This window comes from Rhinolophus sinicus, linkage group LG06, assembly GCF_036562045.2.
Source record: "Rhinolophus sinicus isolate RSC01 linkage group LG06, ASM3656204v1, whole genome shotgun sequence".
Classification (NCBI taxonomy): domain Eukaryota; kingdom Metazoa; phylum Chordata; class Mammalia; order Chiroptera; family Rhinolophidae; genus Rhinolophus; species Rhinolophus sinicus.
The window spans coordinates 117,671,725-117,694,654 of record NC_133756.1 but is presented as its reverse complement, the minus strand read 5'-3'; the positions used below and the strand labels follow the sequence as shown (position 1 = coordinate 117,694,654).

The 22,930-nt window shown below is 55.0% G+C and overlaps 1 protein-coding gene across 4 annotated transcripts; it reads right to left on the bottom strand.

Moving 5' to 3' along the window:
• Window positions 1-247: 247 nt before the first annotated feature.
• WNT11 (Wnt family member 11) lies at window positions 248-21,229 on the bottom strand. 4 transcript variants are annotated; one of them, XM_019726444.2, is made up of 6 exons: window positions 20,814-21,229; window positions 16,906-17,087; window positions 8,776-9,011; window positions 6,792-7,069; window positions 4,085-4,377; window positions 248-1,137 (listed from the first exon to the last, which is right to left on the bottom strand). In XM_019726444.2, the coding sequence occupies exons 2-6, from the start codon at window positions 16,989-16,991 to the stop codon at window positions 963-965; spliced, it is 1,068 nt and encodes a 355-aa protein (XP_019582003.1). In that variant the 5' UTR covers window positions 16,992-17,087; window positions 20,814-21,229; the 3' UTR covers window positions 248-962. The 4 variants fall into 4 exon arrangements, with proteins under 4 accessions (XP_019582003.1, XP_019582002.1, XP_019582004.1 ...); XM_019726443.2 differs by having other exon boundaries at window positions 20,923-21,229; XM_019726445.2 differs by lacking the exon at window positions 20,814-21,229 and adding an exon at window positions 20,068-20,476.
• Between the last annotated feature and the right edge of the window lie 1,701 nt (window positions 21,230-22,930).

Sequence of the window (22,930 nt, the reverse complement as noted above, 5' to 3'; positions counted from 1 at the left end):
GGGTCTGCGTCCCCAGCTCCCCAGGTTGGGTTTTCCCTTGCAGCTAGCTTAGCAGGTCTGACGACACGGCCAGGCTGTGTGTGCCTGTGTGTGTCCCTAAAGAACAAAGAATCTGCCAGCTGGGTTTATGTTTCAAGACGTCTGTCCTCGCCCTTGACCAAGAGCTCTTACAGGGAGACCAGGGCCAGAGCCAGGTGGGGGGAGCGAGGGGGGAGGCACATCAATCGGAAGCCGCCTTGCCTGGAAACCCGAGAGCCCCCGCCAGCCCCACCATCTTCTGAGCTCACTTGAGGAGGCCAGAGACTGCAGGGGCGGGCTGGGGTTCTCTCAGCATTTATTTCATACAGCTGTTTAAAAAGCTTGTTTAAAATATAGATCATTATATATATATATATTTATATATATAAAATATATATAAAGAGGAATTGAGGCAAGCCACCCCAAAGGAAAAGCTATGTTTTATAAATATTTCTGTAGCTCCCACATCCCAGAGGAAGAAAAAAACAAAACAAAAAAACATTTACAACCCAAGCTAGTGGTTCCATGTGGTGGGCCCAGCAGGCTCGACCCTGGGGAGGGCCGGGGGTCTCGAAGACTGGGCCTGCAGAACACTCTGATGAGGGCAGGCAGACCCCCCCTTCCTTCCCGGGAGGCTGGTGTCTCTGGCTTGAAAGGTCAAGTCCATGTCAGTCTTGCCAAACCCATGCCCCGGGCTTCTTAGACCAGCCTGGAAGGCAGCAAGTGGGCACTCCAGGGCCTCGGGCTGCCAGGTTATTTTTAATCTTGTCAGTTTCCTTTGATGTCCCGGCCCTCCTTCTGTTCCTGGTGGCTTCCAAGTGGAAGCACAAGCCTCCTCCCATGCCTGGCATCTGGAATTCACAAGCAAAAATCCACGAAGTGTCTTCAGGCCCCTTGGCTGGCCTCTGAGGGTCCCCAGGAGCTCCCACAGGGGCAGGCAGGCCTCACTTGCAGACGTAGCGCTCCACCGTGCGCTCACACCTGCGGCAGGTGACATAACAACACCAGTGGTACTTGCAGTGGCACCTCTCTACCACACGGTCTGTGTAGGGGTTGTAGCCACGTCCACAGCACATGAGGTCGCAGCTGTCACTGCCATGGGATGTCTTGTTGCATTGCCTGGGGGGGGGGAGGGGAGATTAATGAGCACTTCTGTGACCCCCCCAGTCCCACACTCCCAGTCAGCCCTCAGCCTCCCCCACCACGGCTGTAGACACAGTTCCCCTGGGAAGGTGTCTTGGTCTTTGGGAATTTTAAATAATCCTCTTCCCCAAGGGTACTTCTCACTTTCCCCTATAGTTCTAAGCATTTATGAAAATGATAGGGGTGTTTTATTTCTTGGAGGCATCTTTTTTCTTTTCTTCCACTTCTAAATACTTGAAGGAGCCCCAACCTACTTTGTCTAATAATCTCATTTTCATAGTTAATCTTGAATTGTATTAGAACAAATGGAAGGATTGTTTTTACTTTTAGAATCCCAGGATAAATTCTGAAACAGACAAAATGGCACTGGATGTGAGCGTCTGGCACACTGTTCATTGACAAAGAGGGTCTGTCACCCATTTGCCCCCTATGTGTCAGGTGCTTCTCGCCAGTATTTTATCTTATTGGAGGCATGCAGGGTCCTTGGGTCAGTGGAGTTATTATGCCCACTGTACAGATAGAAACAGGCTCCATGAAGGGCAGAGGCTATTCAGTTCTCACAGGAGTCTGTGGATAAGCAGGTCTTCAGCTCAGGAGTCTTGAAACCAAGTCCAATGTGCGCTGTCCCTCTCTTAGAGGGCAGAAAACCCAGGGGCTGGCAGGGGCTGTATTTCTTTATAAATCACTTGAGAAGACAGACATTGATGGCCTCTATAAAACCCAAATATCCTTCTGTGGCCACCAGCTCTTATGTCTAGTGAAGAAATATCTGTGTAGGTTGGCCGTTCCTCTAGCTGACCTCAGGCTAGACAGGGATATTGTCACGGGGACTCATTTACATGCAACCCCCTGCAGCTCCAAATTCCCTAATCTAGTAAAGCTCATGTTTCTCCTCCTCCAGGAAGCCTTCCTTGATGTCCAGGCTGGGTCAGGGCCCCTCTGGGCTCCCCTCTCCCCTAGGCTTCACTCTGTCACAGTCTGAGCACTTGATGTCTCTTCCCCTTCCCCGCGCCTGTCTTATGTAAGAGGTGTGAAGAGTGTCTGTGGTTATAAGCTGTTGAGATATCAGGGCTGTTTGTTACTGCAGAAAAAGATGACCATCTGTATGATGTCTGCAGAGGCCCATCCCCAGAGGAAGGCCTGGGAGCTGAGCATGACAGGAAACCTGGTGAGGGGGGCATTCTGGGAAAGCAAGGAAGGCCTCTGGCACTGTGGGATGAGGCCTCCTCATTGGTAGGTTGGGGCAAGTCCTAGGGGTAGAGCTGACAGGCTGAGGGGTGCAGAGAAGGGAGGGCAGGCTGCCCTTCCCAAGAGACTGACATCGCCTAGCACAGAGGAGCTGCTGGGTAGACATAATTAGAGGTCGCTTGCCAGCCCTCCGAGGCATGTGGCATTGACCCCATTGCACAGAAGATAAGGTTGAGCCTTAGAGAGGTGAAGGGATTTGCTCAAGTTCCCACAGCTAAGAAGCTGCAGAGTTGGTGCAAACTGTCCTTCATACACACACACATACATACACACACACACACACACACACAGATCCAGGGAGACCCTCATTTTGATCTGGGGTCCTCGCATGCTCCCCCAGCCCCCCTAGGTTCTAGAATTCTCCTCTCCCCACCCCATTCTCATCACACGCACCATGGCTGCCTCAGCCTAGACTCTCACTCCTTACTGTCTCCCTGGCCTTGACCCGGTTCCATCTTCACTCTGCCCGACCCCCTCAATCTGGCCTCCAGATGGGAGCCTGGGCCTCCTCGCAGAGCCTGCTGCCCTAGTCTGTGAAGAGAGACCCCCCCAAACCAGCCCCCCTCTCCTGGAGACAGGAACGTGGGCTGCGGAGGAAGCACATGCTGGCTGGGCACCAAATATGTGCCAAACACGTTCTCAGACACCTCGCTCTGGTTCAATATTCTTTTAACCCCGCAGAACACTCATTTTGTGGAATGCTATTAGGGGCTCCTTAATAAAAGAGTTCCACAGCCAAACACCTCTGGGAAACACGGCTTAGACGGCTCCTTTACTGTGGGATTCCTCGGAGCCTTTAACACGTTCTCGTGCCTTGTGAATCGCCAGAGAATTTCCCAAATGTACATGATTGCAGAACCTTCTCTATTATAGCTTCTCAGGGCTGCCTTTCTCCAGAACCATCTCGGGGAAGTGCTGCTCCCCTGAATCCTCACCAGCCCCAACAGCACACAGTAGGTCTGAAGTCACCACGTGCTCCCTCCCTCTCTCCTGTCCTGAGCCCGCTTCAGCAGCCATGATGGGGCCAGCCATAGGGACCCCAACCCCGGCTCTGAAACCAGGGACCAGGGGGAGAGAGCTGGGGCCAGGAGGCGGGTGCACACAGGGTGGAGGACACAGGAGTACTGTCACTCTACAGAATGCAGACAGACCCCCCTTTCCTGCTGCCCCTCTAAAAATCCCTGGTTCTGTCTCCACTCTGTGTAGACTTCCTGTGCCGCTGTGGGCTGGCCGATGTCCCCACCTCCCATAGTGCCTCAGGTCCTCATCTGTCCGATGAGCAGATTATGTGACATTTGTCTTTCATGTTCATTTGATAAACATTTACTGAGGACCTATTGTATGACGGGCAACCTCTTTCCTAGTCCGTCTCCTAATACAGTCACTGTCTCTTCCCATCTGTCTCCCCAACTAGAGGGAAGGTGGGATGGGGGCATCCCACCAGCGTCTATTCCTGAGGGGCCCCTGCCTTGGCGAGATGCACAACCACCATTCCCAGAAGCTCTTGAACCCTGGCACCTCCAATCGGCATTCCTGGGGCCACCTCCCTTGATTGGGCAGAGGCTCCATTCCCTAAATGCTAACTGAGGCCCGACAGTGTGCCTGGCCCTGAGTTGGGATGGGGAATGTGCAACATAGCTGACCCTTTCCAGCCGGGGTAGCAGCAGGCCCTTACCTGTCTTGCGTCCCGTGGGAGCCCACCTTCTCATTCTTCATGCAGAAGTCAGGTGAGCTCTGCAAATAAACGAGCTCTGAGTCCTTCACAGGCCGGATGTCCAGGTCCTTGGGCACCAGGTGTTTGCGGGTGCCCATGGGTCGGTGCACTACTTTGGTGGCTGACAGGTAGCGAGTCTTGAGGTCAGCTGCCACATCCCGAAGCTCCTGTAGCCCCTTCCAGCAGGTACGGATGGAGCAGGAGCCAGATACCCCGTGGCACTTACACTTCATTTCCAGAGAGGCGCGCAAAGCCTGCGGACAGGGGAGGTCATCGGGCTGGGTGGCCAGGGCCCCCTCCCTGGCCTGCCCCGGGACTCTATACCCCTCTCCCCCAAACCCCCTCCCCCCACCACGTGCTAGGTGCTCTCAGGTAGTCATCCCCTGCTCAGGCCTCAAGTGACAGAGACTTTTGCTCTAAAGTTTGGGGGAGTGCGTTGTAAATCCTCAGCTCCCCCTCTAACCTCAGGGCAGCTGGGAAGGGCAGGAAGAGAGTGAGGTTTGCAGGATAATGGATGCGATTTATACACCTATTGTATACCAAGTGCTATAACACGTAACAAGGCCTGATCATCACCATAGCCCTTCACGGGAAATCTCATTCTTTCCCCATTGTAAAAGGAGGAAATGCTCAGACCGGCTAAGTGTCAGGCCCAAGGTTGCACAGCTAGGAAATCCTGGAGCTGGGATTTGAACACAGGTCTGAGGGCAATTCCAAAAACCATGGCATTTAATTGGTCCACACTTTTTCTCTCACACAAAACTGGGGCTCACTAAGAGCTTGCTGGAAAAAAGGGGGAGAAAAGTAAAAGAGAAGGAAGGGCGGGAGAAAGAAAGGGGTGAGGAGGGAGGGAGGGAGGGAGGAAGAGGCAGGAGCTGAGTGCATGGGGTGGGGGGGTGTTCCCTGGCCTGGCTGGCTGTCCCCTCCAGGCCACTGTTCCTGCAAGGTGACCCTCCGCAAGCCACTTCACCACTCAGCACCTGTCTTTCTATATGTAGAGGGAACACATAATTGGCACCTTGCAGAGTCATTGTAAGGGTTCATTGAAAAGGTTTTGGGAACTATAAAAGTCAAATCAATGTTGGTTTTGAAAAATCAGTTTAAGTAATAATTTGGTGGAGCAGAGAGGCTTGGGCTTTAGGGCTTGAGGAGACTCTAGCCCTGGCTTCGGAAGTGACTCTGTTCCACCACCTTCTCTGGACCTCAGTTTCCCCATGTGTACCTGAGGGGCATGAGTTAGATCCTTTCAGTTCTGTCTTTTAACCCCCACTTCTTTGCACATGTCGCAGATCCCTGTGTCTAGGCCAGCCCTCCTGCCTGCCCTGTACAGATGCTGCAAGGCTTATGGGTCCCTGGGCCTACCCCCTGCATCAAAAAGATGGGAAAACTGAAGCACAGAGAAGGCAGGGACTTGCCCCAAATCACTTGGTGAGTTAGTGAGAATGCTGGCTAAGGTCCCAGGGCTTCTTCTCCATCACTGGTGCCAGGAAGTGGGGAATGAGGGAGTCTATTTGGGTATAAAATCTGGAATTGGCACAGCAAAGCTGGTGGAGAGCCCAGGAATGAAGTGAACACAACTGCAAGGCTCATTCAACCTCCCAAAGGCGGGAAGGTACTTCTGAGTCATCAAAGAAAGGTAAACTCTGTTCGGTCTCTCAGCTCAGCCGTGTGCCAGCACTGAACACATTGTATCCTCGATGCCATTGACCCCTCACAGGCCCTCCATGTGGGGGAGAGGGAATGCTGCTTTTTACAGATGGTCCCTGAGAGGCCAGCTGCTTGGCATCAGGGCCCCAGGGATAAGTCCAATGTGCCTCTGTAAAATGGGCCTCACAAGGCTGCAAAGTGGAAATCATAAGATGCCACCTGCAGCCGACACCCTGCCCCTGCGGGACCCCATTCCCCCCCCATCTGTAAGAAGAGGTAGCAGCACCTCCTTACAGGCAGTTTGTGGACCACAGGAGAGAAAACTCATCAAGCATCCAGACACAATATCTGGCACACAGATTGGTATAAAGGTGTGTGTTGTTTTTTTTAGTTTAAAAAAATAAAAAGATCCATTCATTCACTCACTCAAACTTTTGTGGAATGAGGTAAGGAATTAAGGAAAAATTGATAACAGATGTTGGGGGAAAATGTGTTTTGGAGGTTGGGTAGGTTTTGGAGTCAGGAGGGAGCTCCCATTAGATCCCAGGAGACGCCTCCTTAGGTTGAGGCTCTGTTGCCCCTCAGCCTTCTCCATGCCTCCTCCCACACCCAGCATTGGCCCAGAGCCGCAGGGGAAGAACCTGAGGCACATTGCCAATGGAGACTCGAGAGCACCAAACCTTCCATTTTATAGATGGGAACAACTGAGGCCAGAGAGGAAGTGACTTGCCTACAGAGCCAAGTGCCAGAGGAACCAGAGCTCCTGACTCCTAGCTCAATGTTCTTTCTTCTCTGCCAACATTCTCTAACCCAAGTCCCAGTGGACTTCCTGGAGGAGGAGGAGCCAGGCAAGTCCCAACTGGCTGGAGAGGGAAGAGTTGGAGGAGGCCAGGAACATATCAGTGTGGGTGTATCAGGGCCCGCCCCCCCCCTCCCTCCCACCACCCTCTCCATTGGGGCACACTGGGTGGCCTTTTCTGGCCGATTGGCACAAGCACAACCATCTGGGGTGGGTGGTTACCTGTCTCCCCACTTCACTGTTGTGTAGACGCATCAGTTTATTGGCTTGGGATCCTGTTTTTTTCACCTTCATAGGAGCATCGGAAAACTTGGCTCCCATGAGGAGCCCGTAGCTGAGGTTGTCCGCACATCCTCCCCAGCGGTTCCCGGGCCCGGGTGGCTCACCTGGGACAGGGCCGCAGGAGCAGCCGGGCAGGTCGCCGGAGGTGCAGGCCCGGGCGATGGCGTGGCTGATGGCAGCTGCCGACAGCGCATACACGAAGGCAGACTCCCGGGTCCCTGTGGGGCAGTGTGAGGTCAGCCAGGGTGGAGTGACCCAGGGACAGTACCCAACCCAGGCCTGAGGGCCTCCTCCTGGGCCCCTCCCTGCTTCTGGGAGGTCAGGTTGGGACAGGGGCTGCAAACAGGTGGAGCAGGTGAAGGACAGCCCTAGGGCCATTAATCTGTCATCCCCACATTCTCCCCCAAATATATTAGCTGACTTGTACACACACATACACACACACACACACACGCACGCACGCGCTTGCAGAGCCCCACACAGGCACACCCTCACTCCCACAACTCATGATCCCGTACTTTCCCGCACCTGTCCTGCACTCAGCATTAGGGGCTGCTTTAGAGAAACGAAGGCCCAATCTCTGAGCTCCACAAAGCACTCAGGACCTGATGGGCAAGATAAATGTGCAAAGAGCCTGCTGTGGACTGAAATGTGTCCTCAAAAAGACCTGCTCAAGTCCTGACCCCTGGTACCTGTGAATATGACTTTATTTAGAAATAAGGTCTTTGCAGGTGTAATTGAGATGAGGTCATACTGGATCAAAGTGCGCCCTAATCCAACGACTGGTGTCCTTAGAGGAAGACAGAGTTTGGGATTCAGAGACACATAAAGGGAGAAGGTCGTGTGATAGAGGCAGAGATTCGAGTGATACAGCTACAAGCCAAGGAACACCGAAAACCACCAGCCACCACCAGAAGCTAAGAAGAGGCCGGGAAGACCCTCCCCTACAGACTTCAGAGAGAGCACGGCCCTTCCGACACCTAGATCCCAGATGTCCAGCCTCCAGAGCTGTGAGACAATAGATTTCTGCTGTTTGAACACCCAGCCCCATGTACGGTACTTTGTCACAGCAGTCCTAGTAAACTCCTGCGGAGCCCAATGTCCCTCGGCTGTAGTGTTTCCTGGCCTTGGGTCCTCACCCTGGCTCCGTCTCTTAACTAGTCAGTCACCTCCCCTTCTCAAGCCTCGGTTTACTTAACTGCAGAATGGGGGGGGTGTATGTGATAATACCTACCTCTCAGGCTATCTCTAAAGTTCAAATAATTCAGGAATGGTGGAAGCTTTGTCAAGTGCTACACAAGCATTAGTTATTACCGTGCAGGGAAGAGATTAGATCCATTAGGGCATTCCTGCCCATCAAAAGCCTCTCTGTTGTACACGTGACCCCCAAATCCACCCCAGAAGCCACCTCCTTCAGGTAGTCTCCTCCACAGGTATTCTTTAATACCCACGTCACTCTGGGCATCCCGCAAACACTTCAGTCGGCCAGATTTAGAATTACCTGTGAACATCAGCATGCCCCAAGGGTGGTTCTACCACCCACGTTCTATACTCGCCTCCCAAGAGCCTCTCTGGCATTATTCATTTCTTCATTCACGCATTATGGTACATGTCCATTTGTGCTGTCACTCGGGCTCCCCTGCACTGGTATATTTACTCTCTCCATGTTTATTCATTCATCAATTCATGCCTAAATACCCAGATCTAGGATTAATTCATCCACCCATCCATCCATTCACGCCTGTAGCCTTCTGTGTATCCATCCATCATCCACCTATTCATTCATCTACCCATCACATATCCATCCATCCATCCACCCATGAATTCACCCACCTATCTAAACACTCATGGATTTATGCCTGAATTCATCCACCTGCACCTGCATGCATTCCGCAGCCCCTGGCAGCCCCCACTGGCTCCCTACCTCTCTCCAGGTCAAGCAGGTAGTTGGGGGCCAGCTCGATGGAGGAGCAGTTCCAGCGCATGTCCGCGAAGGCCCTGCGGCAGGCCTTCATGACCTCGCGGGCGGCGTGCACGATGGTGCGCATGAGCTCCAGGTTGCTGCGGCACAGCTGCACCTGCGCTGACACCAGGCCCTCCAGCTGCTTGCAGTGCTGCGTCTGGTTCAGCGCCAGGGCTGCTGGCGTCTTGGACAGCGCCCTGCACGCCACCAAAAGGCAACAATGAAGAAAGGAAAGACAGGCGCATGAGGGGCCCCATCACCTCCAACCGCCTGGCCCCAGCCACTCCTCAATGGGCCCAGGAGCCTTTGCTGGAAGGAGCCAGGAAACCAAAAGGCAAAGAGCCATTCCCAGCAGAACAATGGCTTCCCCTCCTGCCCCCCTGTGACCTTGGGCAGGTCACTGTCCCTTTCTGGGTCTCAGGCCCTCATTCATAACATGGGATCATGTCTGCCATCCTATGTAAGCTTGATTATAATTCTACTAACGATAAACAATTTCTCAGTTCGCAAGGCACTCCCATCCATTGCCTTTATTTAGTTCCCACACAGCTGTGAATTATTATTACTCTTCATTCAGTCAACACTGAGTACTTACTATGTGCCAGACATTGTGCTAAGTACTAGCTTATGATAGTCATAGTAGTAACAATACCTATTATCAGTTGATCACTTACTATATGCACAACCACAGCCCCATAGCAGCCCCTTACTAATAAGTTAGGAGACTCTTGTCATTGCTTCATTTAATTATTAGACTCGTTCATTAGGCTGTAAAGTCCCACATACATGCAAGGGATTATTATTAAAGAACCGTTCATTTTGTGATAAATTAGACATAGCCATTAACTTGTTGTGTGACCTTAGATGAATCACTGTCTGTCTCTGGACCTCAGGGTGTGTGCCTATAAATGTATTTCCCAGAATGGGTTCCAATGAAACACTCTGAAAAAAGGGATCCGTGGTCAAGCACATTTGGGGAACATGATATACTAGTAATGCCTTGGAGAAGCATGACATACATTTACATTTTAAAGGCTCTGAGAAGTGAGGCAGCAAAGCCACAGGCTTGATTTTGTTTTAACTCCTAGTCTGCTGAGCACAAAGGTCTTGGAGGAGTGCTGACCTCATCCCTGCTTTGAGAAAGGCTGGCCTAGGGGTTCTCTATGAACACTGCTGACGCTATAGGACCTAAGAGGTTCCCAGATCCTGGCGCTGAGCACCGGGATTCCAAGACTTGAGGAGCAGGGGTCCATCCTGGATCAGCCATTTCCCCCAGGCCTTCTCTGAGCAGCAGACTGCATCAAGCAGCACCTCCTTTAAGCGCAGGTTAGAGAGACCCCACAGCCTTAAAGGGTTCCATATAGATTCGCCCCCTACCCCAGGGCGAGCTGGCCTTCAGCCACCCAGCAGAGCCCCTGGAGGGACATGGGTCAAGAACAGGCCAATCTGTAGCCCCAGTGCCCACAGCACTCCTCGCCCAAGGTTGGGGCTCAGACCCGGTGAGGCCGTGACCCCAGAATCCCTAGGCTTGTGTCAAAGAACAGCACAGGCCTGGGTAGACTGCTGGCTCTGTCACTTCCCCTGTGACCTTGAGCAAGTCACTTAACCTGTCCTCTCCCAGCAACTTGCCAGCATTATCTGAACGATTACCTCAGACAGTGTGCATCATGGCTCTGCCTGGCTCTGACACGCAGTGGTCGGGGCACATTGATGGAAGCTCTATGGTTACTGCCTTCATGGTCTTGTCCTACCAGCAGGCAGCCTCCTACGCCCGCTTACTCAAAGCCGAGGGCTACCACCTGACATTCAAGGCCCCTCCAAACCTAGCTCTCTGACTTCTCCAACCTCTCATCCTTGTACCCTGTGTGTCCAGACTCCTGCTTCCCTTTCAGGGACTGTCACACCACCATGCCTTTGCCCAGGCTTTTTCTGATGCCAGAACGCCTTTCCCCTGCTTTTGTACCTAAATGAATAAATTAATTTGATCTACTTGTGGAAGACATGTGTATTAGGTTGGTGCACAAGTGATGGCGGTTTTTGCAATTATTTTTAACCTTTTAAAAGGTTGCAATTACTTTTGCACCAACCTAATACTAAGCACCAATTCTTCCCAGGCTCATTTGGTAACGAACATGACATAGATTCTTTCCTCAAGGAGCCCCTCATCTAATAACTGCATAAACCTATCAACAGTTATAAGACCCAGATGTTCCAGCTCATGGGCTGACCCAGGGAAAAGCACAGGCTTTGGGCACCAGCTGTGTGACCTGGGTAAGTTACCCAACCTCTCTGGGCCTCGTGGGCCTCATCTATTATAAGAAAATGGTAATTTCTATTTCAAAAGGTAATAGCAAGATTTACATAATATAATGTATAATGAGTGCAAAGCATTTGGAACATCCATAAGTGGGATCCCCCTGTGAATCTTGGACCACAGGGAGTAGAAAACCTGGGTTCTAGCTCAAGCTCTGCCCTCCATGTGCTGTGTGATTTGGGGCAAATTGCTACCCCTCTCTGAGCATCAATTACAAAATGGGGCTCCCAGAAGTCTTATAGGGACTGAATGAGATAATATGTTCTACATTAAGTACTAATAGGTTACTTTGCTTCCTCCTGCCTCTCACTCTCTGCCAGGCCCCACCCATCCTACAGTCCCAAAATGTAGAAATCTTCCAGAAGCCCAGGAAGCAGACTCAGGGTAAATGGGCATGGCCTGGTGTCCACAGTTATGGCAGCACACACAAGCCAGGCTCTCTGAGATCGATGTGGTTGTCCTGGGCAGTCCCCCCTCACTGTGACCCCTGGCACACCCACACCTCCCAAACCATGAGAGGGGAATGTCTGGTGTACCTGGCATGCAGAGCAGACCTCAGGCATGGTTTCTTGACTGAAGTGAACAGTCTGTTCCCACCTGGCCTTCCGAGCCACTGAGGCCCGCCTACACATCGACACCTTGAGGGAACCTGTGGTTTGACTTCCTACGCCTGTACTGGGTGAGGTGTGACCACCCAGAGGCAGAGGCCATCCCCTCAGTGTGACCGCTCCTCCAGCAGACACTGTCCACAGGTGCAGCCTCCATGTGGGCACAACACTCGCAGTTTGCAGAGCTTCTCATGTCATGCCTCATCCCATTCTCGCAATGCCCAGAGGGGTGGGCCTGGAATCGCTTATTATCCGCTCTTTGTACAGAGGAGGACACTGAGGCACGCCAGCGCCTGGGTACTCTGCCTCCTCCTGACACGCCTCTCCCGCTTACCTGGCCTCCCCTTCCTGGGTCCCCTCCCTGCAGAGCTGGACACTCAGGACACTCAGTCTGTCCTGAGCCTGCTCTGCCCTTCACCTCACCCAGCTTTCTCCCTTCCCCACTGAGCCAGTTTTCTGTGTCACAACAGGAAGAATTCCATGAGATACACCAGAAAACCCCTGGTGCAGTACCAAGCACGCAGTGGGCACTGCGGGAGCGTGGGCTGCCTCCCTCCCAGGTCCTCTCCCTGCACGCCTTCTCAAGCCAAGAAATAGGGTAACATGAGCTGAGCCTTTCCTGGGGAGCTCACTTCAGGCCATTCCTGAGTGCCCAGTTCTGCAGCTCCCTGGGCACTGTGCTCTGTGCTCCTGGTACCTGGGAACGCTGGGCCATTCTGGGTCTCAGCCTGTCCATCTCTGAAGTCACAAAGCACCCGCCTCCCCAGCTGGCAGTGAGAGAAGGTGCTATGTGGGACACCATAGTGAGGAAGCTTCCAGATGATGCTAAGGCTGCCCAGGTGGGTGGAGGACAAATAGGAAGTGGTCTGAGGCCTCTGGTGGGTGCAAGGTGAATGCTAACGGAGCTACTGGAGAGAATGGCTGGGATGGAGAGGCCTGCTCATCGTGGAGGGGGAGGCCCGCCCACGGGAGTGTGCAGGCCAGGAGATCAGGGGGGCAGGAGGTGGGGGGGGGAGGCAGCAGATTCCGCTCCCAAGGAGGGCGATGCGGTCATCTGGTAATTAGTGGTAATGACCGTATCTAACTAAGTCCCCCTTGGGGAGGTAATCAAGGATTAGGGCAGGAGGCGGGGGAGTTACCCGTCTGGACATCTCTCCCGGCTTGCCTCACTGCAGCAGACCCCTAATTGAAAACATTTTGGTTTATCTGGGGGTGGGGGTATGGGGGAGAGGGTGGAAGAGAGGACAGGAGGGAATAGAGAGTTCACAGGCAAGGCCTGCACTAAGGGTGCTGCTGGCGTGGCCGGGGTTTCTTCATTCGGGAGGTGGGGGCTCTCCTGGGAATGGCTGGGGGGCAGAGACCTGAGTTTCAGCTCCAACTCAGCTAGCTGTTCGCCCAGCATGCCACCTTGGGCACTTCACTGCCTGTTGCTGAGCCTCGGTTTTCCCACTCCACTGTGTAAGTGGGGACACTGAGGCCCAGAGAATGGCAGGCTTGCCCAGACCCACACACAGCCAATCAGAGGCAGAGCCAAGCTAGCACCCAGGCCTCCCAGACTCCGGGCTAGGGCTTTTTCACTCCTATTTTAGAGATGAGGAAACTTAGGTTCCAAGGCTATAGTGACTGATTTGCCTGAGGCTTGGCTAGTAGCTAGCGAACTGGCAGAGCTCTGCCTGGGACCCAGGTTTCCCAGCTTTGGTCTGCTCTTTCCACCCACTCTGCGGCAGCTCTGTTACCTATGGAGATTCCTGGGACTCTTCCTCGCGAGGCCTGGTCCCCGATCGAGCAGCAGGCTTGGGGCTGCCCAGGAAAGGTGGGGTGGCCTTTATGGGCCCTCCTAGACACTCTGGGCCTTTTCCGTCATTGGCAGTCCCAGAGGTTTACAGGAGGCTGGAATCCCCCGATCTAGGGCAGCCAAAGAGGGAGGACAGTCCAGCTGGGTCCCCCGAAACTGGCTGGTCTGAGAGTCTCCCAGCACCTGACTTCGGTGGGAGGTGAAGTAGGGACGGGGTTCCCCAGGTTATTTCTGGTCAGCTGCTTCCATAGGCAGCCAGTTTCTGTCCCCCTTTCCTTACTCTCCATCCTACCAGGAAACTCAGACTGAGTCCCAGGTCCCCAACAGGTGGGCATTCCAGGTCACTCAGCCACATCTGGTTTCAGTTCCCATGTCAAATGCCCCTTTCATCTTTAGCTCACTTTCTAAAGGCCAAGGCAGCAGGAATCCCGGGGACAATCCCAGGACAGCTGAGCCTCCTGGATGAGTCCCCAGCCTCCCCCCCACCCCCCTGCCCCACACTGTATGCTTCCCTCTCCCCAACTATCCTGTATCTGGGGGTGGGGGTATGGGGGAGAGGGTGGAAGAGAGGACAGGAGGGAATAGAGACCAATAGGCCACAGAACCAGACAGTCTAACTCCAAATCTGGCTTCTGCTGCCTACTAGCTGTGACACCCTGTTAGTTCCTCTTCTGTTTAATGGGTGTGATAGCAGAGCACACCTCACGGGGTAGTTGGGAAATTTAAATGAAACAATATACTAGTTAGAACTGTGCTACACATGTAGCGAGGCCATATGCATTTGAACCTTGAACAACTCAGGGGTCAGCGGTACCAATGCCCCCACCCTGTGTAGCCAAAAATCTGCGTATAACTTTTGACTGCCCCAAAACTTAAGTTGTCCCTCAGTATCTGTAGAGGATTGATTGTAGGACCCCTGTCGATAACAAAATCCATGCATGCTCAAGTCCCCTATACAAAATGGCATTGATCAATGCATACAGCTGGTCCTCCATATCCGCGGACACCTAACCGTGGATAGAAAACAGTACAGGTATTTATTGGGAAAAATCCATGTACAAGTGGACCCATGCAGTTCAAACCCATGTTGTTCAAGGGTCAACTGTACACACACACACAGACACAATGATTGTTATTCTTAAATTCCACTCCTCCTACCTCCCTTCTATCTTCAACTCCAGCAAGAGCTTAACAACTATCAATAGGTTTGGCTCTGTGGCGCCCTTCTGTCTGGGTTCTGATCCCACAGTCACCATTAACTAGCTGTGTGACCTTGGGTCAGTAACTTAACCTCTCTGTACCTTCATTTCCTCATTTATAAAATTGTAGCAATAAGAGTACCACCTACTTCGTAAGAGTATTATCAAAATTAAGTGACTAAAGCTCCTGGAACAGTGTCTGGGATTTACGAGCAGGCTCCTCTAATTCCTGGTTTCTGTTTCCCCACCTGCTCCATCCCGTCTCTCTGCTTTTGCCCAGGTTTCCCCTCCTGCCTAGGGTGCCTGCTTTGCATTCCATTCTTAGCCATCAAAATCCTACCTATCCTTCAAAGCCCAGCCCAAAGTCACCTCGCCTAGGTGGGACTAACTGCTTCTCCTCTTGACCCCCACATTCCCTCTCCAAAGACACAGGCTGAAGTCCACTTTGTTTTTCATACATGTCCACCTCCCCCAAGAGGCCAGGAGCCCCTTTAAGGCAGACACTGAATTGTACCCATTTTTGTGGCAGCTTAACTATGCAGTGGGGAGAGAATGGATGTTGGGCTTAGCTAGCCATGTATTCCAGGCCCTATCCGGCCACATGTCAGACTGGAGGCTTGTGCATGTCATACAATTAGAGCCTCAGCATTCCCACTGCAGCGCGGGAATAATAGCAGTGCCCCCACAATGCTCTAGGAGCAAGCCCAGTTCTTGGCCTGATGCTTCTTTGCTCTTTAGCAAATCCTTTCCCTCTATAGACCTCAATTTCCTTCTCTGTAAAATGGCAGTGGTGATGGCGGTGGTGGCAGTGGTAGTGGTCGTGGTGGCGGTGGTGGGCAATGAGGGCTGGGACTCCCTGATCAGAGGTTCCTACCAGCTGGGACAGTGCCAGGTACCAGCAATAGGAGGAAGGTGGTTTATTTCTCACAAAACTAATCAGGAGTGGCTGGGAGGCTGCTGAGCCCAGGCTTCTCCTTATAAATAAGAAATGCAGGAAGATGGGGTTCCCCTCTTGAATCACCAATTAATGGATAACTCAGTCCTAGAGGAGCAGGGCCGGTGACCTCGAGACTGTTTGCTGGTGGCCCAGCCACTATTGTCCTGTCTTTCAACTAATCCACCAACTTTCCTCACAGCCCCTCCCCAGCTTCCATAATCTGTCCCCTGCCTGTCTTATCTGCATGGTTTCCTGCCCCCTACCCCAAACTGCAGACTATGTCCTGTCCTGAACTTTCCCACCATTCAGAGAGACCCTCCACTCAAAGTGCCCTCCTTCACAGGGTCCCCAGCTGCCTCACTCCCAGAGGCTCCTCAGGCCCAGCCTAGGGGCACTGCCCCTGAAAAGTCTCCCCAGTGTCTCAAGTGGTTGCGCCCCCACCAGGTGGTCTCCCCCTCCTGAGTCCTCATAAGACCGCCCTGGTCTCTCCAAGGCACTTGGAGTTATTTACAGCCTGGGCTTATCTTTTTCCAGTCCAGAGGGCAGCTCCTACAGGAAGGGGCTACGTTTGACTCCTCTCTCCCAGCCTGCAGGGCAGACAGCCCTGCAGAGGAGGCACTCCCTTCTGTTGGATGGAAGAGCGCCTCTCTCTCCCACCTACCCCTCCATTAATCATTTCTATCTAAAGGAATACCCTTCACATGTGCATAGCATCTGACAGTTTACGAGGTTCTTTCAAGAGCCGCTTCTCCTCTGATCTGAGTGAGGTGCAGATGCCTACCCTCCTTTGACAGAGGACACTGAGGCTCCCAAGGCTTGTGTGACATTTCCCCAAGGTCACTCATGTGGAGGAGGGGTCAGGATTGTTTGAGGACCTCCAGCTAGGATGTAACATTGAGCAGGCCCCATGTGCAGGGCGCAGACCCTTTTGACTGCGTGCCTGGCCCACGATGTCTTTTCCTGTCTGCCCCTGGGGAGGTCTTGCGCAGCCCTCGGCTGCACAGGATAATTCCGTCGCCCTCCACGCCCGTCTCGCTCCTGCTTCGAAACCCTCTGGGACATAAGGACTATATTGTACAGAGGAGGTAAAGTTTTAAAAAGAGTGACTGGCCCATGACCCCAAAGCCAACCTCTGCTCCCAGGTCTGGGGAGCACTCGTTCCATCCAGGAGGCCTCTTAACGCTCCCCGCCGCCCCCATCTCGGGGCCCATCTGAGCGGACGCGGGGTCCCTACTTACAGCCACTTGATACCATAGCACACGCCGGTCTGGAGTGCCAGGGCGAAGAGCAATGCTTCGCAGACCTGCGGCCGCACCCTCATCATCGCAGGGCGGGCGCGCCCAGGGGTCGCACCCTGCAGGAGCCGCGTCGAAGAGCCGCCTCGCTCACGGCCACCGCCGCTCGTCCTCGCGCTGGCCGCCTGCAGTCGGGAAGAGCGGAGGCAGCGGGTTAGGGCGTTGCGCAGGGCGGGGGCCGCGGCGGGGGCGGGGGGGACGTTTTATTCAAATTACAAAGGGGGGGTCCGGGCCCGGGGAGGCCAAGCACGACGCGGACGTCGCCTCCTGCCCGGCACAGCCCGGGACTCTGTCGGCGTCTGGCTCGAATTAGGTGCCGCCGGAGCGCGGCGGAGGGCGTGTCCACCTAGCACTGCCCGGGGCCGGGTCGCTCCTTTATGCCACTCCGGCTGGGATCCTGGCTGCCGGCAGGAAGGGAAGGGGGCGACAGGACCAGAGACATCGGAGAGACCGGACAGAGAGACCGCGAGAGGAAGAGACGCTCAGAGACCGAGGCTGCAAGACACTAAGTAGAGGAAGAAACCGGGGTAGACACCCGGAGCTCTGGAGGAACGGAAAGGAGAGGGCGGAGGGGGGTCGTGGCGGAGGCCTCCCGCGGGCCAGAGGAGGAGCAGCGTCTCAGCCCAGAATCTGGGTTCTTATCTCCACAATAGCAATTATTATCTTATGGCCTGGTGATTCCCCACACACACACTGGGACTCAGTTGACCCCCTCTGTAAGCTGTGGACACAACTGTGATTCGAATTGAGATGAAGAACGTTCACCTAACAGATCTCATTTGCTCCTCACAGCAACCCTGTGAGATCGGTACTACCACTGCCCCCATCTCACGGATGAGAAAGAAGACTAATGTGCAGAGATGTGAAATGGGGTTTCCAGCCATTGAGCACAGGTCCACGCCCCGTGTTCTACTTCCTGTCTATTTGGGTGTCCGGTGAGATCATGGACCAGGAGACGACAAGGACGTAGGGGCTTGCTCTGGGCATGTTTCTCAGTCTGCGAAGGGGAGGTTGAGAAATAGGATGGGAAAGGTTTTTGTACAGTAAGGGCTGTTCAGGATGCCGGGTCTCCTAGTCCCCCAGCTGTCCCCCTTCGTAGGGTCAGTTGGTGCCCAGGCCTGAGGCCAAGGAGGGGCAGCCTGGCTTTGGCTGAGCAGGGAAGTTCACAAGGCCGGCGATATGCCGCCTTCGGCCGCCAGGCGGCGCCATGGGGCTGCGGAGCAATCGCTACCCGTCCCAACCGCAAGCCACAGTACCGCTTTCTCCGGCTTTTTTCTTTTTCTTCTTTTTTTTCTCTTCATTCTCGCCTCATTAACTTCCTTCCCAGCTTCTCCCCAAATTTACTAACACCTGGCGTTCGCCTGGAGACATTCACAGCCCGAGCTCGTCTCCCTTAGGGAGGAGCAGAGACAAAGGGATTCCTTTCTAAAGGATTTGGGGAGTTGGAAAAAGGAGGCGCCCGCCTTAGTGTGGGAGCTTGAGCGGGAAGGTGGCGTTCTGATGTGGCTGTGCGAGCTGGCGCAAGCTCTCTACCGCCACCAGCCTCGGTTTCCCCTTCTGTTAAAACGAGGGACTGGACTTCGCCACGCATCTCCTGAGGTCTTTCCAGCCTCCAAGCAGTCTGCCGGTCTTTGAGCTCCCCTCTGCCGAAGTTTCCACTGTTCGGTATACCTGTGGAGTGTGTGCCTTAAGCACACACACAAATTTGAAACCCCACTGTTTTCTGGAGCCTTCCGGCATAACCTAGAGCAAGGCAGGGAGAAACCCTGAATTACATTTATTTTTTTCTTTCGCAGAGTCTCCCGCTAGGCTCCTAATACAGGCACCAGCTACAAACATGCGAGTCAAAGCTGGGGTCCCAGGGGGATTCTCAGTGTAACAACTGAGACCCCTCCTCCTACCCCGCCTGTATCCACTTTGTGTTACTGGTCCTGAAAGTTTGCTATACTCCTGAGATCGAGAAAAACATCGGCTGGATATGGGGGAGGGAAGACCAAATCTCCAGTCACTGTCTCTCTCCGCCCCCACCCCTCGCAAAGTGTGTCCCCCTCACCACTCGCTCAACATTTCTGGGTGGGAAGGGGAAAAGGACCGCACGCGGAGGGAGGAGAGCACAGACTCACAGCGGGGAATCCGTGTCCAGCCCAAGTTGCCCAGAGAGAGGAGGGGCCGCCCGGGTCACACAGTGCACGCGAACCCAGGCCTCCGGCTACTACGGCTCTTTCCGAGTTGCCCTGGTGGTCCCGGGCTTCTCCCTCCACCGCCCCAGCACATTGCTGGGGGAGGCAGTGCCTGGCCTGGTCCTCTGGGTGCTGATGGGATTATTCGTGTAGAGTGTGAGAGAATCCAGGACAGCCGCGCGGGCCGCTGGGTCACCCTCAGCCTGAGCGCTGCGGGTCAGGGCGCACTGGTCTCCCGGAGCCCCCGGCCCGCCAGGGGGCGCTAAATCGGGGGTTTGTAGTAGAATCGGTTGTTAGCTCCGATGCCGTGGGACTCTATGCATGTCCCCTCCTCTTCCTGGGCCCCAGTGTCCCTGTCTGGGGATGGGATGAGGTGCCGTGTAAGTGCCCTATCAGTTCTGGTCGTCCTATAAAACACCCATTTGCCGTGGGCAGCCGCGAACTGCCCCCTTGCTTCAGACCTGGCGCGGAGCCTCCCTTGGGACAAGGCGCGTAGTCGGCCCGCGTCTAAGCGCAGTGTCTAGAGAGATCAGCGGTCCCTTCCTAACCCCACTGGGGATAAGGTCCAAGGCACCTCGCTTGCCGCGGGCGAGAGAAGGGACCGCCTGGGCTGTGCACATGTCGGCACCTCTAGCTCCTTAGCCGCAGCCCCGCTCCAACAGGTGGTTATAAGGCTTGGGCTTTGGAAATCTCTGGAAACCCAGCTGCTAGGGTGGCCGTCCCTCTGGGACAAGCCGGCAGGGACCATCCGAGCCTCCCCACCCAGATGAGCCCGCGCTGGGCCGAGAGCGGGCACCGAGCGCGGGGGCAGCGTGTTCACGCCGCGCATAAGGTCCGGCACCCGCCGGGCCTGAAGCCTCCGGCTGCGCAGTTCGCAGAGCGGACCTCGCGAGCCGGTGACGCTGAGCGACCGCTTCAAGGTTACCTGCGACGCGGAACGAGGCCAGGCCCGGAGCCCGGCTTTGACCCGAGCGACTTGAGTCTTGCGATGTGTCTGCTCCGCTGCGGACGACGCGCCGGGTTACCCGCGAGACGGGCTATTTTGGAAGTGGCAAGGGTGGGGTGGGGGTACTCGGGGTACCTCCGACTACCAATCTGAGCCCGATCCTGAGCGCCTAAGTACTGTGAGCGTCATGGAGGCACCTCAGCGCCGGGAGGTGGGAGGTGTGGGGCTTGTACTTGAGCTCAGCCAGATGTTCGGGGTGGCTCCAGATGTGCCTCGATGCTGGGACAGGACTCTCCTCCTCCCCACCCCCAGCCTGGAGCTCAGGTCTGTAAACAAACTCTCTGTCCTGCCTCCTCCTCGCCGTTTCTGGGAGCTCGTCTCAAAGCGAAGCGTTCACCCCCACCCTCCAATTTGGTAGGAACTGCGGTGGTTCTCTGCCTTCTGCCACCCTCTCCCGCCCCGTCACACACCCTTTGCCGCAGGATCCAAGTCCCCCACGCCCGGGATGGCTCGGGCATGACCTCATCCACAGGCCGACAGGGAGGGAGGGGGTCCGATGGGGGGAACAGGGCCGGGAAGGCTCGAGGTCGGCCGCAGAAACCGCACAGCCCACCTCCATCACTCCTCCGCGGAAAGCCCGCGTCCCCAGCCCCTGCAGCTGATCTGGGTAAGGCGATTCCTCGGAGTGCCGCAGAGAAGTGTGGAGGAAGGCATAGTTTGCTTACCCCGGAGTAGGTGCCTAACGGAGTCGCGCCGTTCCCCTCGGACTCGGACGACCCCCGCCCTAGCAGGTCCCTGATGAGCACGCGCCGGCAACCCGCGGTCACTGCTCACCTCCTGGGGCGCTCAGAGGCCGGGCGCGCCCTGAGTGCCCTGGTGCTCCCGCCCGCTGGGGAGCGGCGAGCGCGGCCCGCAGCGGACCGGAGCGCTCTCGGAGCTGGGCAGGCGGCGAGGGCGCCCTCTTCGCAAAGCGGCGGGAGAACGACGCCCGGAATCCTAGCAAGCCGCGACCGGCTCGGGTCTCGCCGGGACCGTGGTGCGGAGTCAGACTGCTCTGGGCTTGTCTCGGCTCCCGGGGCCTGTGCTTGCCGGCGCGCCCCAGCTCTCCTTCTGGCGGGGCACGGTCTCCAGCGCGGGCCGCCCAAACTGCTTTTATAAGGCGCGGCAGCCGCTTTGATCCGCCCACGTCAGCGCGCTGAAACCCCACCGGGTGGCTCCCGCCGCGCGCGGGGGGCGGGGACGAGGTCCCCGCGGATGCCACGGACCCGCGGTGCCAGCAGCGCAGGACTCCACACCCTAGGTTGGGTTAGAAAGAGAGGACTTACTAACTATAGCTGGTGTTTACCAAGCATGCCTGCTGCGATCCTACTGAGTGCCTGCGCCTCGTGGGGCCCAGGTAGGGCTGGTTTCTAAACCTCGCAGCAAGCTGGGCAGGGGACTTTAACCTGTCTGGTTTGACAGAGGAGGAAGCCAAAGCTCAGAGAAAAGTCCCACTTAGGTCTCGTACCGAGCCCGGGTGGGCATCACTAGGTGTTCGTCCTACAACTCGGTTACTACAGGCGTCGGGAGTCAGAGCTGTGTTGGCTTCCCATTCAGTCCTTTTTGGGGTCAGCTTTCCGACCTCTAGTTCCAGTAACTGGAAAGGGATCAACCACCCTGAGCTCTCTGCAAAGAAAGGAGGCGCAGGGCTGTGCGCTGGGAAGCGCACTGTCAACCGTAGGTACCAATCAGGCAGGAGTCCTAGCTCCAGAAGAGTCTTCTGAGCACCTTGCCTCCGTCCCCAGGGGGCCACCAGCGGAGGACTAGGTTTCAAAAGCTAAAGGGGACGACAGAGCTGCTTTCTGCGCCGTGTAAACCTGGGGCTGGCGCTATGTTTCTGGGGCAACTTCCCTGAGACTGGTTGGGTGAGTGCCCATCCCCCTAACCCCCCACCTTAGACTTCCTGGCTGAGGCTCCACCTCCCTCCCCTTTTCTAAGTGCTGGGTCAGGTGCTGAGGTTTCCATGGCTTCTGTCTCCTCCCCATCTCAGGAGCCTCAATCCCAAGGATAATCTAGTTCATTGGTAGAAGGCGAAATATACACTTAATGAACAGGGGCTTGTGTCAGGTCTCCAAAACCACCCAGCACTCTTTTCCCCATTCTTAGCAGCTGCCCATGAAGTGGCACCCATAGGTTGCACCTCCACATACAACATGCACATCTGCACTCACAGAGCCCGCTGCAGGCTCTCAGCCATACAAATACTCTCCCCACATAGACAATCAGTCCCCCTTGCACACAAGTCTGGAACGTATCACCCCACAAATGGTCACAAACACACTCAGGAGATACTTGAGCACACTGTATGCCACCACACACTAAGCAGCATATTCAAGTAAAATAGCCATAGACATCTTCAAGATGTGGCCAAACATATGACTGCCCCCAACTAGTTCATGCACAAGCACTCATGTGCTCCCATGCACACACAGCTTCCAAGCGTGCAACACCAAATGCACATCTACTCCTGCACACACTCACAGGAATGTCCTTGTGAACACATGCTGGGTCACCAGATGCTGGGTCACCCCCATCTACTCTCCCAGGGCACCAGGGTCAATAAAAGCCGTGGGAAGCCAGAGGTTATAAAAGCTGTGTGAAGGTAGTGGCGCTTTGGATGGGGCATCTAAGAAGGGATGGGTGAGACAAACTTGCTTCTCCTAAGAGGCTGGGAGCAAAGGCCTCCAGGGGTCAAGTGTGTCCTTAGCTCTTCCACCCCAAGGCACTCTGACCACCACAGCCAGAGGCATTCCAGGTGGGCTTTGTCCAACTGGGATGCACTCTCCTTTAGGTGTAGCTCTCT